The 18,389-nt window shown below is 42.0% G+C and overlaps 2 protein-coding genes across 2 annotated transcripts; both read right to left on the bottom strand.

Moving 5' to 3' along the window:
- Positions 1-1,278: 1,278 nt before the first annotated feature.
- Positions 1,279-2,226, bottom strand: LOC128331117 (olfactory receptor 4D1-like). The gene has a single exon (XM_053264473.1). It carries the CDS (start codon positions 2,224-2,226, stop codon positions 1,279-1,281), a length of 948 nt encoding a protein of 315 aa, XP_053120448.1.
- Positions 2,227-17,130: 14,904 nt separating this feature from the next.
- On the bottom strand, positions 17,131-18,087 carry LOC128331533 (olfactory receptor 6M1-like). The gene has a single exon (XM_053265078.1). It carries the CDS (start codon positions 18,073-18,075, stop codon positions 17,131-17,133), a length of 945 nt encoding a protein of 314 aa, XP_053121053.1. The 5' UTR covers positions 18,076-18,087.
- Positions 18,088-18,389: the final 302 nt, after the last annotated feature.

The following is an 18,389-nucleotide window of genomic DNA, read 5'->3' on the forward strand; positions in this document are numbered from 1 at the left end:
GCAGAGATCTGCTAAACAGCAGCTGGTGTTTGACTCACTACCTTATCTGCTGAATGAGGTAGGAAGGAAAGCCCTCGTACTCAAATGCCACTTAGCAGACAAAAAGGCTCTTCACACAAGCAATGCAGAGAGCTGTGAGGGTGTTTGCATGAGGGGGCTTGGCCTGCTCTCCTGGCACACAAGCATTCAGCTCGCCTTGGGTGGCTGGATCGGAGCCATCATGGAGCCAGTTGGGGCAGTGGGGATTGTGGGCCTCCTGGCCCCTGGAAGTCCCAGAATACCCCGCATGAGTGTGTGGGACATTCTAGGGAGCCCCCCAATGCCAGGAGGCTTGTTGTAGCCTCCCGGTCAGGGGTCTCCTCATGAGTCAGTGCAGAGCCACACTGCAGTGACATGTAATCCAATAAACTGGGTTAGCGGAGTGCTTGTTCAGCTAACCTTGGTTAAGGGGAAGGGCATTTAGGGAGGCCTGCTGCTAGTAGCTGCACAGCTCACGTTGCAGTATACGGCCAGGTGAAACAGGATTCCTTCCAGTCATTTCCACTGGCAAGGTGTTACTTAGGCTCAATTGCCAATTAACAACCAGATAGACCTCTATAAACCAAATGGTGTCTTAAGAGAGAGCACATTCTAATATATGGACATCAAACTACAAAATTACAAGAGCTATCATTTACAAAGAACTTCAAATAGCACTCAGTCCAAAAAATGTCGCCAACCCTTTAAATGCCTGATCAAAAGAGAGAGAAATTAACTGCTCTCTCTCAGCGATTTTCCAATGGATCTTCACCAAATTGGCAGGGGAGGTGTCTCTTGTCACCCAGTGAAGGTGTGCTGATGGCCATGCAGATCAGAAAATTGGTTTTGATTTTATAAGCAATAGAATGTTCAGGACTTAGAATGGTGTATCTAAGGGATGTGCATCCCCAAATAGGCATGGAGGGGGGTCTACCTTTAAGGGCAGGGGTGGGGTAGTACTTATCCCACCCCTGCCGCTCTTCTCCCTCCGGTGCTGTGATTTTTACAAATGCTTCTGGGGCATCAGCGTTCCTGCTTGCCGCCCCTGGCCCCGTCGTTAGCCTGCTAGTGCTGAAATAAGCTCCACGCATGCGCCCGTTCTGCCGTGCGTGCGCACTCGCCGCCGTGCGCGCGCTCCATACACGTCACATGTCGACGTGTGACGTCTGCGGAGTGCTGCGCACACTCGCCGCCGTCGCGGGCGCTCCGCAGACGTCACACGTCGATCATGGCTATAGCCTTAATGTTTATTATGAAACGTTATTTTGATCCAGTTATTCTGGATGATATACATTTTCCAATCCTTTTTCTAATAGTGTTTCTCATTTCTGTATTTCTCAGAGTGAATATCACTGGATTTAGCATTGGAGTGATAAGTGTGTACAAGACTGAGGTTATTTTGTCCACTGGAAATACCTGGAAAGGTCTATCATAAATGAACATTCCTGGAATAAAATTCATGCTCATGACTATGATCTGTGCAGCACACGTAGACAGAGCTTTGTGCTTCGCTTCTGTAACATGTTTTCTAATCTTCATCAGGATGACACTGTATGATACAAGTAAGATGCAGAATATAAGAGTGAGGAGCAGACCACTGTTAGAAACCATCAACAGCTCTGTAATATATGTGTCTGTACAAGCCAATTTGATGAGCTGTGGGACATCACAATAGAAGTTGTCCAATACATTAGGTCCACAGAATGGTAGCTGTAGTATTAATGCTACCTGGACAATAGAGTGAGCAAAGCCACCTAACCAAGCTCCTGCCACCAATCCTATGCAAACTCCTTGGTTCATAATAAGCAAATATTGCAGTGGTTTGTAGATTGCTATGTATCTGTCAACAGCCATAACAACTAAGAAGAAGACCACTGCACCACCAGTTAAATGGAACAAGAATATTTGGGTAATGCACCAGTTGTAGGAGATGGAATTGGTATGGGAAAAAAGGTCCCACAGCATTTTGAGTGCGGTTACTGTGGAATCACTGATGTCTATGACAGCCAGGTTGCCCAAAAGGAAGTACATAGGTGTGTGGAGGTGGGGTGTGGAAATCACAGTAATGATAATGGTGAGGTTCCCAAGCCAGGTTGTGATGTAGATGGTAAGAAAGATGGAGAAGAGAATGTACTGGGTTTGGGGATTCTGAGAGAAGCCCAAGAGAACAAATTCTGTCACCTTTGTATTATTATTCTTCAGATCCATATGGTGTCCCTAGGCTATACCTGCAACAAAAATAAAAATGAAACATTTATGTACATTTATGTTTTATTGTGTTGCCATAAATTGCCATCTGACACACTTTTGGACTATGTAGATCTCAACTAATTTCAATAAGATTTAAAGCCTAGCTCTGTATAGGTTTCCGAGCACATGTTTAATGTTTAATATCCCCCCCCCACACACACACTTAATATTTTAATTGTGTCTTTTTTACCATCTTGTGTTAAATTTTTTTTGCTGTAAACTGCCTTGGGATTGCTTTAATGAAAAGCGGTATATAAATTTAACAATAAATAAATAAATAAATGTTCTTGTGAAAGGAAGCAAAGGCTGACATCTAGATTAATGTTGTTCTAGTGCAACAAATCATGATTTATCCATGCAAGAATGACATGTAGCTGAGTGGATGCTCCAAGTTGCTCAATCTCTTGCACTCATGGAGGACATTCACACAATAAAAAAACCCGGCTAACTGAGCAGAGACACCTTTTAAAGTGATGATTCTCTTATATTTAGCAGGGGAATATAAACTGTCCCTATCCAGCCCCAGCACAGCATTCCTCCAGTGGCTGTTGCTGGTATTTATTTTATTTTTTATTGTTACATTTGTATACCACCTTTCATTAAAACAATCCCAAGGCGGTTTACAGCAAAATTTAAAAAGAAGATTGTTTAAAAGTCAATTAAAATATTAAGCAAAAATCATAAATCAAAAAAATGCCTTGGGGTTATCTTTTTAATGAAAGGCGGTATATAAATGCAAAAATAAATTAAAATAAATAAATAAATAAAACAAATCTGCTTAAAATTTTAAAACACAAGGATAAAGTAAAGTAAAACATAAAGTAAACAGAAGTATATGTCTTTATGTTTCTTTTTCGATTGTGAGCCCTTGTGAGGGGACAGGGGACCATCTTATTTATATATTTATTTTTCTAAGTAAACCACTTTGAGAACTTTGGATGAAGAGTAGTATAGGAATATCTGTAGTAATCAAAAACTGTGTTCTACTTGGGATTGGGAGCTGTGTGTGCTCTCAATTTTCTTTTGTATGGAAGCAAGGTAGGAGGAAAACCTGGGTAGAAGTGATTGTGCGGAAACAAGGTAGGAGTAAAAGCTACCAGGGTTTTCCTCCTACCTCGCTTCCACACAATCAAAATTTGAGATCACACACAGCTCCCATACCTGAGTAGAACACAGTATTTGATTCTGTGAATGGCCTTATGGTCTTCTTGCACAAGCATTGCACTTGTGTTACAAGAATAGCTGAGAGCTGTGTATAATTCCCTGCAATGTATACAGACTAAGGAAGAGATTCAGAGCAGGAGATAAGCCACAGTTTGTGCAAGGCACCCTATTGCACCAACATAACACTAGTCTGTAAGCTTGCAATTTAGCAGAACTAGCAGGTGAAACATACTTGCACTACAGCAACACTGCAAACATGTACATAGGAAGTTGTCATAGACCATTGGTCTATCTAGCTCAGTATGGTCCACACAGACTGGCAGTGGCTTCTCCAAGGTTGCAGGCAGGAATCTCACTCAGCCCTATCTTGGAGATGTCGGGGAGGGAACTTGGAACCTTCTGCTCTTCCCAGAGTGGCTCCATCCCCTGAGCGGAATATCCTACACTGCTCACACTTCTAGTCTCCCTTTCATAAGCAACCAGGGCAGACCCTGCTTAGCTAAGGGGACAAGTCATGCTTACTACTGCAAGACCCGCTCTCCTCTCATTAGTGTAGTGTTAGTCTGGATGTCAGTGAAAATCTTGCAACTGACTCATAGCTACTGTGATCATTTGGAGATTAAGCATGAAAGCAATATTCTGAAACTTCCCTTCCTTTTGGAAAGCCTTCTTCTTTCTTGCTACTTTGATAATCTCTGTCTTTGTGTTAAAAATCCATTGGTATCCATGTGCCTTTGGGACAGATGACAGTGGAATAGGAGCTAATTTTTTGTGCCTATCTCCCACAGTGCGGCTGTGAAGTGTAAAGGCCTGGCACTACGTGAGACCAATTGTGTTGGTTCCTACCTCCCAGTTGTTTCCCTGATTGCAGCTGAGCAACGATTGAATGGAAAGGATTCATAGCATCGGTGACATTTAAACTTTAGAGTTGTGCTTCATTATGAAGTGATGTAGAAGTCTCTCCACCATGACTTCTGTAATGTTTAAAGTGCATCAGAAGATATCTAGAATCCACCATTGTGGGCATTAATGGCCACTCACTATTGATGGAATGTCTGAGGACAGTGGATCAGGCTGGCTTGGTGCAACATAGGATTCTGTGAGGAGGGGTGTTTTTTTTAAATAGTCCATTGATTATCCAAATAGTTCCATGTTAAAAAAGACTGCTGGTTTAATACCAGAGTCAAGCCTATCTCATTTTATCTCAGGAATTCTATATGCTTGCCTGCTAAACAGATGGCTGCCAGTGGGTCATAGGGCTTGGTTTGAAATCCTTTAGAAAAATAGTCTTAATCAACTCAAAGTATAAGAATGCTTTATCTCTATAAGATTTAAACACACTTTTTATTTGCCTACTTTCCAGTATGCTTATGAGATCACCCGACATTCTGTGTGTACACGTATGTGTACACCCCACACCCCATCAATTTCGGGATACCTGGACCAATATGAACCAAATCAGGTACAGTTGTAGGTACATATAGGGACATCTCAACCTCATAGTTTGTGTTGATGTCATCCACCCCAGTCCAAGGTGGTGGACACATGAACATTTAAGGCACAAGAGGTCTAACCTGAGGACCATCTAACTGATTTGAACCAAATTCAGTCCAGTTGAAGGAATAGTGAAAGGAAAGTAGGCAGATTCTTATTAGAACTTGTATCATTTTTAAGCAGAAATATAACCATAGTTCTGATATGTTTTGGGGGTGTGTGTTTTTTGTTTGTTAACAACACATTTAACTCCTATTTATTTATCCATCCTAACCCTATAGGAGACTTTGGCCTATGTAGTCCTCTTTCTTTACCAAGACTTGTACACAATCAAGGATAAAACTTAGTACCTAACCTTGTTTTCTGTTTAACAGGTTGGGAAGGATGGAGCTGTTTTTAACATAATACATCCTCATCTTAGCTGCAAATTCTGAGACTCAGTAGAATTTGCCTTAGCTTTCAAAACTTGAGAAATGTAAAAGCATCCTTGTTATATCACACTCCAATAGCTGTTTGTTTCTAGCTGACAAAAGCATTTGTGGGCAAGGATGGCTCCAGAGAGCGGACAAGGGTGGGCAAGCACTCCTTGGACAAGTAGTTTTTTTCTCCTGCTCCCCATTTCTGGTTCAGAAATTGGACATGTGGGACACAGCTCACCCACCCAGAAATGCACTTTCCCCCTTCTGTGCCCCTCTCATTTTTTCTGCTGCCACTGCTACTGCTTCTGCTACTTCAGAAGCTTACAGTCTAGTTACCTAAGAGAAGATGCTCTATTAATTGGTATTGACTTACCTGTTTTAGTTCCTTCACAGAGGAGTTAAAGTTGGGTGACAACATATGGCAGCTGAATCCAGCAGAATTTTGGTTCTAGGAAATTGTCTTGCTTGTTATGGATTCAGATAGCTCAACATATTTCATACCTAGGAGAATATTTAACCCCCTTACTTTAGCTTTCTTTATAAGTGCTTCAGCGTCTACCTATATATACATTATGTAGACACTTTCCAATCACAGTGCAATAGGTTGTAAGGGGAGATAACGGTGAAACAAACATGAATGAACATATTCTTGTTATAGCTTTCATAGATAGCGTTTACCTAGTTCTTAGTGTGAAAATGTGTATGGGAAATAAATTATCTTAACTCTGTAGAAGACAAATCTTCCTGCGGAAACTTTATTTTCATCTCTAGTGAAATGGCATTTAATAAACAAAAGCAAGCTAAAAGTGTTCCAAGGTTCCAATGTGGGGACGTAAAGTTGAATAACTAATAATTTTCTGTTTTCAGTGATGGCAAAGCCTTAAGGTTCTGGGGTATCCTTTTCAAATGTGGGTATTCTCAAATGTGGATTTGAAAGTGACCCAGGCACAAAATCCCTCAAGTTCTACATTTTATCCTGATTCTATCACTTCATAACTGAATTACATGGTCCTTTCCTAATCTTCAGTTAATTCAATGCATAGATATTGCACCTACACTGACTAAGCACCTGCAGCGTCTCCTCATATGACAATGGATTCACTAATGGCAGCCCTTAATATACAGGGAAAAGAGAGAACATTTATTTCCCAAAGGGAATTCTGTGAAGCAAATATATCTTACAAACACTCTGGCACTGTGGCCAGTGCAATAGAATTCTAAAGTTCTAATTTATTTATTTTTTCACAGGAGCACAGGTGAATTTTTCCACAGAAACAATCAAGTCATTGATTGAGGATTTGGGGACTGGACCACAAGGGACTTCATTGAAAACTATACACATTTGAAGCTATTTCCCCCCACTCCCACCATTTTCAAATACACTTGGTAGGTGCCCTCAGGTATGCAGCTGTGAACTAAGGGAGTTGCTTAGAGGGGCAGATAGTACTATGCTTAGTTCCTCCCTATGGAATTTTGAAGAATGTGGAATGAAATCATTCTACTCCCCAAAATTCTGGGATGGATAGAGGAAGTCAAGGGATGGTGTTTTTACTGACCCTTCACTGCACCACAAATATTCAGCCCCAGGATGTGAATATCTACAGCACTGCAGGACAGAAGGTCTGTCATGTAGCCAAGGATAAGATTTTTATTTTTTTTTTTTAAAAAAAAAAGCTTTGATATATCCTAAATATCAAATACATCCATGTAGACCACAGACCTAGCTAGGCCAATGGTTTGTCTCTGTATACCATGGCTTCACAGGTTCAGATATTAGAGGAGTTCTACCTCATCTCATGTCTCAGTTTCATGAAGAAGTTATTTTCCCCTGGCCCCTCACTGCATCCAATAGCATTATGATGTGGAATGGAGTTCATCATAGCTCATGAAACTGCACTAGCACCCTAATGTCATTGTCCCAAAGCCTCCAGGACATGGAGGGGAAGGCAAAGTCACCCCAAATTTCTTACACCAAAGCCTTCCTTGTATTTTCTGAGAAGGTCTAGAATACTCTTGAAAACGGTGGCTGACATGCAGACTAATAATGCAATAGTATAGCAAACACTTTGCATATGCAAGAAGGTCATGTAGTGGTGCAAAGTTGCAGAGAGTGTTCAAAGTTGCCTCATCTTTTATGCTCTTGTTGAGCATGTGCAACAAAGATAGCAAAACAAGATGTGGGCATTTTATAGCAGAAGGCGCACCACAGGTTGTGCGCCTTATTGTGCTAGTGCCACACTAGTCTGGAATGCAAGCTCCCAATGTGAACTCAAAAAATCCTTGTGCTAGCACAACATATTTGTGTAAGTACAGTGTTCATCTGGTAATCAGCCACCAGCTCCTGGGCTCACTCTGCTTATTATCTGGCCTCCACTAGAAGCCATGATTCTGGCTCAGACTCCAGTGGGTTTGGAAAGAATCTGCCCATCCCTGTTGCCAGTTTGCAAAGAATAAGTTCTTAAATAAAGGAAAGGACCTTCTGATAGCAGTGTATTGTTGCCTTATTATTGGTTGTGTCTGATACAGGTATGTGTCTTGGGTTGTCCAGAGACAGGGCAATGTGGGGAGTGTGATTATGCAGGGAGTGTGACTCTGGGGTGACCATTCCAGTGGTGGTTGGGAATTGATGAAAATATGGCATTGGTAGGTCAGCAGGCCATTACAAGGGAAGGCAAATCAGAAACTTAATAGCTGTTTCCCCTTCCAGCTGGCCTATCAGTTCTTTGAACTTGGGGAGCAGTGCCAATCTCCCACACAGCACTTTGTAATCCTCATCTTGCTGCTTTGTAATTCCAGGTCAGTCCAAAACAAACCGGAGATCATCCATGATTTTATTATGAATGAAGGAGCTGACCTGCTATGTGTTACGGAGACCTGGTTGGGGAAAGCTAGTGGTCCATTCTGGTCCCAGCTTCTCTCAGAAGGATACTCTGTGGTGGAACAGGTGAGAGGATCTGGTTGTGGAGTTGGTGTGGCTGTGGTCTAAAAGGACACTGTCTCTCTTACTAGGAACCCTATCAGGCAATTGGCCAATATCGAGTGTCTGTATTAGGCTTGTGCATTTCATTTCGGCAAAAAAAGTTTTGTGTCCGAAAATGGCATTTTTGGACACTTTGTATACAAATTGAAATGAAAAAATTAAAAACAATTTTTTTTGTATACAAATCGAAATGATGGTATTTTGGAGCCAAAGTTTTGTTTTGCTTTATTTTGTTCTTCGGAGCTTTGGTCTCCTGACTGCAGCAACTAGGGAGGCAGTGAGTGTCTGTCAAGAAGAGATTAGCAGAAGATAAGATATGCAAAAAGCAGGCACAGCATCCCTGATGAAGTTCATTTCCTTGGAATGTGTTCTATTGTGATGCAATTATGTGCTAAGAAATTCTGATTGCCAGCTCTAAAAAACAATGCCCTGTTTCCACTCTGTCTGGGCTGATTGCTTTGAGGGTGGAGGGGGGAGTTTGTTTCAATTCATTAACAAGTTACTCTCTTGCTTCTGCCTTTCTGGCTGCCTTATTCAAGAGAGGCAGAGAAAGAACTATTTTTGCATTGCATGTCTAAACTCAAGTTTCCATGATGCCATGCTTGCCTTGCTACCTGCCTGAGCCCAGCATACTGCTCCCTATTTAGTTACCGTGTATATGTATATAGTATATAATGCAATTCAAATGCCTGCCTGCCTGCCTAGGATAGTTCATTGTTCTGCTGCCTCTGTGTGATCTTGCTTTGGAAACCGGTTCTTTGTAAAGCTCTGCTATTGTTGTTGATGTGTTGAAAAAAAGTCTGTGGATGAGAACTGCTTGCTTGGTAGAGGAGGAGAGTAGGGCACACTTGATGCTGTAGTTTGTTAGCTGTAGTTTGCTGCAGCAGTGGAGCGTGGGCTTGGGGGTTGCAGCAGTGGAGTGTGGGCTTGGGGAGTGAGGGGTTGTTGAAGTTTGTGTGTCTTTTGGGCAGATTTGGGGGCAGAAAAGGGTCTGCTGGGGCAGTACAGTGGGTTGGGTGGAAGTGCCCCAAGGGGTGCCTGCCACAACCCAGACTCCCATGAAATTGGCCTAAGGGCTGCTTTTTAAAGAAATTGTCAAAGTGTCTTTGGTGCAGATTTGGGGCAGAATTGGGTCTGCTGGGGCAGAACAGTGGGTTGGGTAGAAGTACCCCAAAGGGTACCTGCCACAAACCAGACTCCCATGGAATTGGCCTAAGGGCTGATTTTTAAGTGTGTGTCTTTGGGGCAGATTTGGGGCAGAAAGAGGTCTGCTGGGGCAAAACAGTGGGTTGGGAGGACATGCACCAAGGGATGCCTGCCACCACCCAGATTTCAAAGGAATTAATCAAAGGGTTGATTTTTTGTGATTTGGGGAATTTTGAGTATAGCTTCACGTCAGGGGGACTGGGGTGGCCCAGAGCAGGGTGGGGTGGGTGGTATTGTCCAATGGTGGCAAGGAAGCTACCACATTTTTTTTTCAGATGAATTGGGCAAAGGCAAAGTCTGATTTTTGGTGATTTGTTGAAGTTTACACGTCTTTAAGATTTTCCCCATAAGGAATAATGGTGGTTTCAGCAGCCCCATAACTGAGCTTGGCGGGCAATGGTGTGATGCTGAGCGAGCGGTGGTGTAGTGCACAGAGGGTGGCAACCACCCCCCTGGATTGCTAACCCATTGGGGTACTGGGCTTGGTTGTTTCTGAGGTGTTGAGTTTAGATTCTCTGGTAGCAAATGAGATTTTTAATGAAAAACCATCAATCCACTCTCAAATGCTACCAGAGAATCTACTCTCAGAACACCTCTAGGACAACAGAACCCTGTACTTCATGGGTTGGCAACCCATGTGGGTGGTTGGGACCCTATGTGCACTACACCACCACTTGATTTGGGCCACCCCAGTGCCCTTCAAGTGGAGTTATGAGACTGCAGAAACCTCCATTATACCCTATGAGGAAAATCTGAAAGACGCGTAACTTCATTAATTCTTTAAAAATCAGCCCTTTGCCAAATTCCTCTGAAAAAAATTGTGGTAGCTTCCTTGTACCAACTGGGCACTACCACCAACCACACTGTACTCTGGGCCACCCCTCCCCCCCCCCTCCGCACATGAAACTATACTTTTCCTGAAACCTCCATCATACCCTATAGGGGAAATCTGAAAGACATGCAAACTTCCAAAATTCATCAAAAATCAGCCATTTGCCCAATTCCTTTGAAATTTTTTGGTAGCTTCCACTCATTGGGCACTATAACACCCACCCACTCTTTTGACCATGTGACCTATTTTTTAATCTGAATTAATTCGGATTCAGATTCATATTAATTCGGATACAAAACAAAACTGGGGTGATTCGGAAGGCTTAATTTTAGACAAAATACAAAATGGGGTTGATTCAGATTTGGTACAAATTGAAACAGGAAAAAATACAAAACACGCAACCCTAGTCTGTACCTAAGCCTAGGGACCAAAGATAGATTGGGACTAGAGCTGGTGTACAGATTACCCCATTGTTCAATGGAGTCTCTAACTGAGCTGACAGACCTGGTTGCAGAATTGGCACTGGAGTCAGCCAGATTGTTGGTGGTGGGGGACTTCAATGTTTCAGTATGAGACTGGGTTGTCAGGATCAGCTCAGGAGTTCATAGCGAGAATGAGAATGAGAATGAAAATGAGAATGAGAATTAGAATGTGCCTATCCTAGGTGGTCTCTGGACCGATGAATGCTGCTGAACACACACTTGATTTGTTGTTTCCTTTTTTTAAAAGGACCCTTAAGACACATTTGTTTCTCAGGCTTTTAATTAAAATAAATTTTAACTTGTTTTCATCCTGTGAAATTATTTTGTTTCACTCTGTGAATGGTTTTTAATTGTTTTTATTCTGTGAAAGTGTTTTAACTGTTGGTTTTTATTTTTATATTGTAATTTGGATTGTGTACACTGCTTAGAGATGTATATATCAGGCAGTATATAACTATGACACACACACACACACACACACACACACACACACACACACACACAAATATGAGTTCCCTGGATTTCAGATCTGATTGTGAGGAAAGAAATTGAATAGTCTATTTGTTTTGATTAACTGAAATATTTTATTAACAAGAAATTCTGGTAAGAACTAATCCACCTCAGAGGCGTAACGATAGGGGGGCAGGGGGGCACGTGCCCCAGGTGCCATCTTTGTGGGTCACGTGGGGGGCACCACCATGACCCCCGCCGATCCCCCAAAAAACTTTTTTAAATTTTTTTTTAAATTTCAGCAGTCAAGGGAGTGCATCGGTGCCCCTCCCCCACGAGCGGCCCCTTCTGCGCCCGCCCCCCCATGGCTTGGCGCCGTGGCAGCAGCCCGGCGGGCGCCTAGTTTCCTGCTGCTTGCCTTGCTTCGACCACAGTCCCGGAACTTCACCAATCGCCAGCCAGAAAGTCAGAAAGAGGCCCTCTAGTGGCTTGCCGTGTCTTTAGTCAGGCACACACGTCCGTCCTCCTGAGTCCCAGCTCGGCTCGCCTTCTGCACGTGAGTTGCTGGGGCTGCAGGCATGCGCAGGCAGGAGGACACACGGACACTCATTACAGACAGCGTCGTGCTGTAATTTTCTGATTGAAGATTGCTCCAGCAGCTACTTAAAAAAGAACAAGTGTGATGATGCTGGCCGCCGTCTCACACACTGCCTGGCATGTTGCTCTAGAGCAGGGTGGCACAGATCCCCTCTTGGGCCCTTCCAGTGAATCCTGCAGGTGAGCCCGGAAGCGGAGGGGCAAAGGACCTTCGGGGCCTTCCTCCCAATAGTCACCTGCGCAGCAGCGCTGCCAAGAGGGGCGGACCCTCGTTGGCTTCGGGAGCCTCGTCGCTCCAGCAAAGGCCCAAGAACGAGGCGAGCTGGCTTGTAGAAGGGAGGATTTGACCACTAGAGCTTTATATCTGGCCAGCTGGGTGCCTTTGCAGCTCCTCCTCTCGGAGGGCCCTGTTAACAGCAGCCGGGCTTCTTCCACCACGGGCGAGACTCTCGTATTAGCGTAGAAAACGCTGCTGACGTGTTGGCCCTGAGGCTGAGTTACTCTTACAGAGACAGTGGTGAGGATGTGGAAACATCTCTTCCAGGCGGCAATGTCCCTTTCTTGCTCCTGTGCCCTCTCCCCCTTCCCTCCACACAGTCGCTCCTCCTGTGTGCTCACGCTCCTTCCCTCTGTCAGGCACTAAAGGTGCAGAGCTTTTTGGAGTGGGGACTCAACCCCATCTTCACAACCCAGCCAAGTCCCTGCTACTTGGATGTAGTTTATTTTACTAGCAATAATGCTGGGAGCTGTGGGACGCAATTTGGGCAAATGTGCTTTCCCTTCAGGGTGGGAAATTGGCTGGCTGGCTGATTCCCATTAGCCTTAGCCACCCGCTCTCCATCATTTATTGCTGGCAGGAAGAGTTCCTTCTCGTTGTCTGGTGTCTGCTTAGACTCCTAATTGTGGCTTGACAATGCTCACAGAGAGGTGTCTAGGATTAGTGTACTCTGGCTGGTACCTCTGGGCATCCTTGTTCCTGTCCTTTTGGAAAGGTGAGTTTTGGATTTTCCTGATTATAATGTTTGTTCTTAGGAGGAGCTCTCCTGATTTCCCTAGAGATATGCATCTAGAAACTTTTCCAGGGGCTGTTGTTTGTGTTCAGAGAAATCAAGGGGCTGCATGAAATGGGTGGAAATGGGACCAAACAGAGGGTTGTTTTATAAATTGTAAATAATAGACTTCTAACTTTTTTTTTAACCCTGAAGAAAAAACCAGTGTGATTAAAACAACAGAACAAAAAATAAAATAAAATAAAAAAGTGCTAGAGTTCATGTGTTGTGTTTTGCTCTGACAACTTCCCCTGTGAATCAAAATACCATATTCTGGTAATAGAAAGGAGGGGAAATAATGGGTACAAATATGCAGTGCTGGATTCTTTAAAAAAAAAAAAAAGGATGTACACTTATATTCTCAGATATGACAAGATAGGTAGGAGAGCTTTAAGAGGACTCATAGCTTATTGAACATGACATGTATAGATGAGGGAGATTAACTATTTCTGTTTCAATAGTTTTCCTGTTACCCTTTCATTTTGATAAGACAAGGTCTTAAGTCAGAGATGGAATCATGATTTTTTAAGAAAGAGTATTAACTAAAATGAGACAAGAAGCCTGGCTCACTCTGTAGTTAAGGTATAGTGCCTGGTTTTAATCTGGAATATTCCTGTTATGTCAACTGGACTAAATAAATTTAGATCCAAATATTTCAGCTTAGTGCTAGGTGGTGGATCAAGCAAGACACAATTCATTATATAAGAAATATAAAAATGAACCTATATAGATAACCCAATGATTTACAATAAAATATGAAATTGTACAGGATTGGTGCAATTGAATAATATATATTTTTAGTCTTAAAAACTATCCTATAACTATTGGGATCCATTCAAGAGTTGGGGTGAAATCCTTGTACTTGGAAACCTAAGTGTAATGTGGGATGTATCATCATTCATTGCATCATAATTCTGGTGTTTGAGATAGAAGCCAACTTCACAGGGTTGTTGTGAGGAAAAACCTAAGTGCAATGTAGGATGTATCATCATTCATTGCATCATAATTCTGGTGTTTGAGATAGAAGCCAACTTCACAGGGTTGTTGTGAGGAAAAACCTAAGTGTAATGTAGGATGTATCATCATTCATTGCACCATAATTCTGGTGTTTGAGATAGAAGCCAACTTCACAGGGTTGTTGTGAGGAAAAACCTAAGTGCAATGTAGGATGTATCATCATTCATTGCATCATAATTCTGGTGTTTGAGATAGAAGCCAACTTCACAGGGTTGTTGTGAGGAAAAACCTAAGTGCAATGTAGGATGTATCATCATTCATTGCATCATAATTCTGGTGTTTGAGATAGAAGCCAACTTCACAGGGTTGTTGTGAGGAAAAACCTATGTGCAATGTAGGATGTATCATCATTCATTGCATCATAATTCTGGTGTTTGAGATAGAAGCCAACTTCACAGGGTTGTTGTGAGGAAAAACCTAAGTGCAATGTAGGGTGTATCATCATTCATTGCATCATAATTCTGGTGTTTGAGATAGAAGCCAACTTCACAGGGTTGTTGTGAGGAAAACCTAAGTGCAATGTAGGATGTATCATCATTCATTGCATCATAATTCTGGTGTTTGAGATAGAAGCCAACTTCACAGGGTTGTTGTGAGGAAAAACCTATGTGCAATGTAGGATGTATCATCATTCATTGCATCATAATTCTGGTGTTTGAGATTGAAGCCAACTTCACAGGGTTGTTGTGAGGAAAAACCTAAGTGCAATGTAGGATGTATCATCATTCATTGCATCATAATTCTGGTGTTTGAGATAGAAGCCAACTTCACAGGGTTGTTGTGAGGAAAAACCTAAGTGTAATGTGGGATGTTTCATCATTGCATCATAATTCTGATGTTTGAGATACAAGCCAACTTCACAGGGTTGTTGTGAGGAAAAACCTAAGTGTAATGTGGGATGTATCATCAGATGTACGTTGGGGGGGGCAGCGGTGGGGCGCGGTGGGGGGGCATTTCAGTGCTTGCCCCGGGTGCCGTTTTCCCTAGTTACGCCTCTGATCCACCTTCTTTCCTTTCACTATAATTTTAATTGATAATTAATCTTCAAATTCATGCACACCACATGAAATATGCAGGGTACAGTCAAATAGTAGTTGCCATAGCCTCATCTGTAAGAAGAGGGTGCATCATGCATAGGTGGAGAATGACATGACATAATGATGTCATAAAACAAGCTACTGAAATGTCCCTATGGGATAGTACAACTGTACTAACTTTGATCCAAGTTGGTCCAGGCATTGCAAAGCTATTAGTGGGGAAGACACACAGCCGCCATCTTGAAATGGGTTGTGGAATTCTTTTATGGGATATCAAGGTTCAATGTCCTCTATAATCTTAACATATATACCAACTTTGGTACAAATCAAACTTTAAACCAAATTTTAAAAGATCTTTAAAGACACAATTATTCACCCAAGGTTTTTAACTTAAATTATGGTTTTAAATTGTTTTAATTTGTGGTTAGATTTGTTTTATGTTGTAGTCCACCCAGAGATGCATGTTTTGTGACAGTATAAAAATATGATATATCAACAGATAGACAGACAGATAGAAGTTAGGTGATTCACAAGTTAGCCCACTTCCACCTCAAATGTTCACACAGCCAGCTTCTTGAGTTGTGGTGGGTGGCATCATCACAAAAAAATGCCATTGAGGTACCAAATGTGGTTCAAATTGGTCCAGGCATTGCAAAGTTGTTAGCGAGGGGCAGGGAACACATATACGGAGACAGACACAGGTGCACACATGGACAGCAAGGCAATCTCATGAGGCTACTTTCCAAGAGGAAAGTAAGCTAAAAACACACTGTTGAAATGTCCCTATAGGGCACTGTAACTATACTAAATCTTATCCAAATTGGTCCAGGCATAGCAAAGTTGTTGGGGGAGAAGACATACAGCTGCCATCTTGAAAAGTGTTCTGGTATTCATTGATGGGATATCAAGGTTTAATGTCCTCTCTAATCTTAACATGTATACCACGTTTTGTGCAAGTTGGTTAGGCTGTTCACAAGTTAGCGCAGTTCCACCTCAAAGGTTCATGCATGTGCATCTTGAATTAAGGTAGATTAGGTCATCACAAAATACACCACTGAGGTGTCCTTATGTGGCATTGCAACTGTACCAAATTTGGTACAAATTGGTCGAGGCATCACAAAGATGTTAGTGACATACAGAGAGAGTCAAACAGACAGACAGAAAACAGCAAGGTGATATCATAAGGCTACTTTCCATGTGGAAATCATTTATTTATTTATTTGTTTATTTATTTATTTATTTATTTATTTACACAGTCAGACAAGTGTTATTGACTGGTTTGTTTTATCCAGACATCGAGTCTTTCCCAAGGACCTGGGATGGCTGAATTTTATTGTCAATGTTGTTGCTGTTGTTATACATATCGTCGCAGAATATAGGTTGTTCCCAGTAAAGTTGCTTTTTGTAATTGGCTGATGGTGATTTATTATTATTATTATTATTAACAGCAACAACAGCAACAACAGCAACTGTCAGTCACCAGAGGACATTCTAACAAAGTGTTTGCATAAGAAAGTTGCACTAGCTCAAGAAGATCACATCATTGGACAAAAAATGCACTCTTGTGCTATAGTGCTCTTGCTGAAAGGTTTCCTTTAAAACAGCTGAGGCACATCATGGTAGTCCAACACTAGTGTGGGATGCAGTCACTAGACTTAACACAAGTAGCTATTGCAACAGCTTTGCACTAGCACACCATCCTTATGCAAATACTTCATTAGTCAGGATGTCAGCCAGTATTTGCTGATGATATTAAGGATTTATATTTTTTGCCTTCCATAGTATTAATATTTTGCAATAGCTCTCCAATCCACAAAGGCATACATCTAACTACAACTGTACAAAGGCATACATCTAACTACAACTTTATCCCACTCCCATCTTTCTTCCACGGAACTCAGAGTGCCATGCATGGTCCAACTCATTTTATCCTCACAGTTCTTTGAGGTTGGTGGTAGTGAATGACAGTGACTGGTCAATGTTATCTAGTCAGTTTCATAGCTACATAGAGACTGGAATTTTGGTCTTACTGATGTGTCAACAATGCTAGCTTCTAAATAACTTAGTTCTCTCCCACTGAACTCAGTGGATTTTAAATATGCTTAATGTTTTGAATTGTGCCCTAAGTTTTATGTTCATTTCTTTAAAATGCCTATGCTTTTCTTGAGAACACTCCTCAGGGAATTCTTCACTTTTTCATTCCTAAGACTATATATAAAAGGGTTTAGCATAGGAGTCACCATTGTGTTCAATACAGTTCCCATTTTGTTGAAATCTAGAACATTCCCTTTGCTGGGACGGACATAAATGAAAATGGAGCTTCCATAATACAGTGTGACCACTGTGATGTGAGATACGCAGGTTGAAAATGCCTTCTGCCGACCTTGTGCTGTTGGTAATTGCAGGACAGCACAAATAATGTAGATGTAGGACACAACTGTTATAAGAAGTGAGCCCAGGAGTAGTATACAAGATGTCCCAAAGTCAACTTGCTCAGCCAGTGATGTGTCAGCACAGACAAGTTTGAGCAAGGGGGCACTGTCACAGAAAAAGTGATTGACAAGGTTTGGTCCACAGAATGGTAAGCCAGCTGTCACAATGCTGGGAACAAGAATGATCAAGAAACCACCAACCCATGTTCCCATGAGAAGCTGGAAACAGGCCTTGTTGTTCATTATGGATGCATAGCGTAGTGTGTAGCATACTGCAAGATAGCGGTCAAAGGACATGACCGCCAGGATGAAGAACTCAGTTGAGCCCATGAGGAAATAGAAGAATGACTGGGTAAGGCAGCCCACAAATGAGATTGTCTTCTTCCCTGTGATCAAGTTTACTAACATCTTAGGCATGACAGTGGAGGTGATCATGAGCTCCAGGAATGAGAGATTACTTAAGAAAAAATACATGGGCAATTGCAGCTGGCGGCTGGTCAGTACTAGTATAATGATTGTGATGTTCCCTGCAAGAGTCAGTGCATAAACAAAGACGAAGGTGATGAAGATCAGAATCTCAACAGAGTGAATGCTCTGGAATCCCAGAAGGATGAATTCAGTCACAACAGTGTTATTACTTTTCTCCATATTCTGGTACACCTTACTGTTCCCTAGGGGGGAAAGAGTTAAAAGAATGAAAATAAAGAAAAGTGTGAGAGAGAGAAAGATATTTTAGTTCCACATATTAAATATTGCCATGGGCTGACATGATGCACAGCAGTCAGACAGCATAAGACAGGATGTAGGGTGAATTATCTAAAAGATGTTATAGATAAAGATGATGTCAAAATGATTATCAGCTTATTAACTGCAGTGAAGATTTCCATATTGGAAAAAGAATATAAATCCTCCATTGATTGCTTTTTAAGGAGATGGGATATAGCTCTGATGACAAAACCTAT

This window comes from Hemicordylus capensis, chromosome 6, assembly GCF_027244095.1.
Source record: "Hemicordylus capensis ecotype Gifberg chromosome 6, rHemCap1.1.pri, whole genome shotgun sequence".
NCBI classification, from domain to species: domain Eukaryota; kingdom Metazoa; phylum Chordata; class Lepidosauria; order Squamata; family Cordylidae; genus Hemicordylus; species Hemicordylus capensis.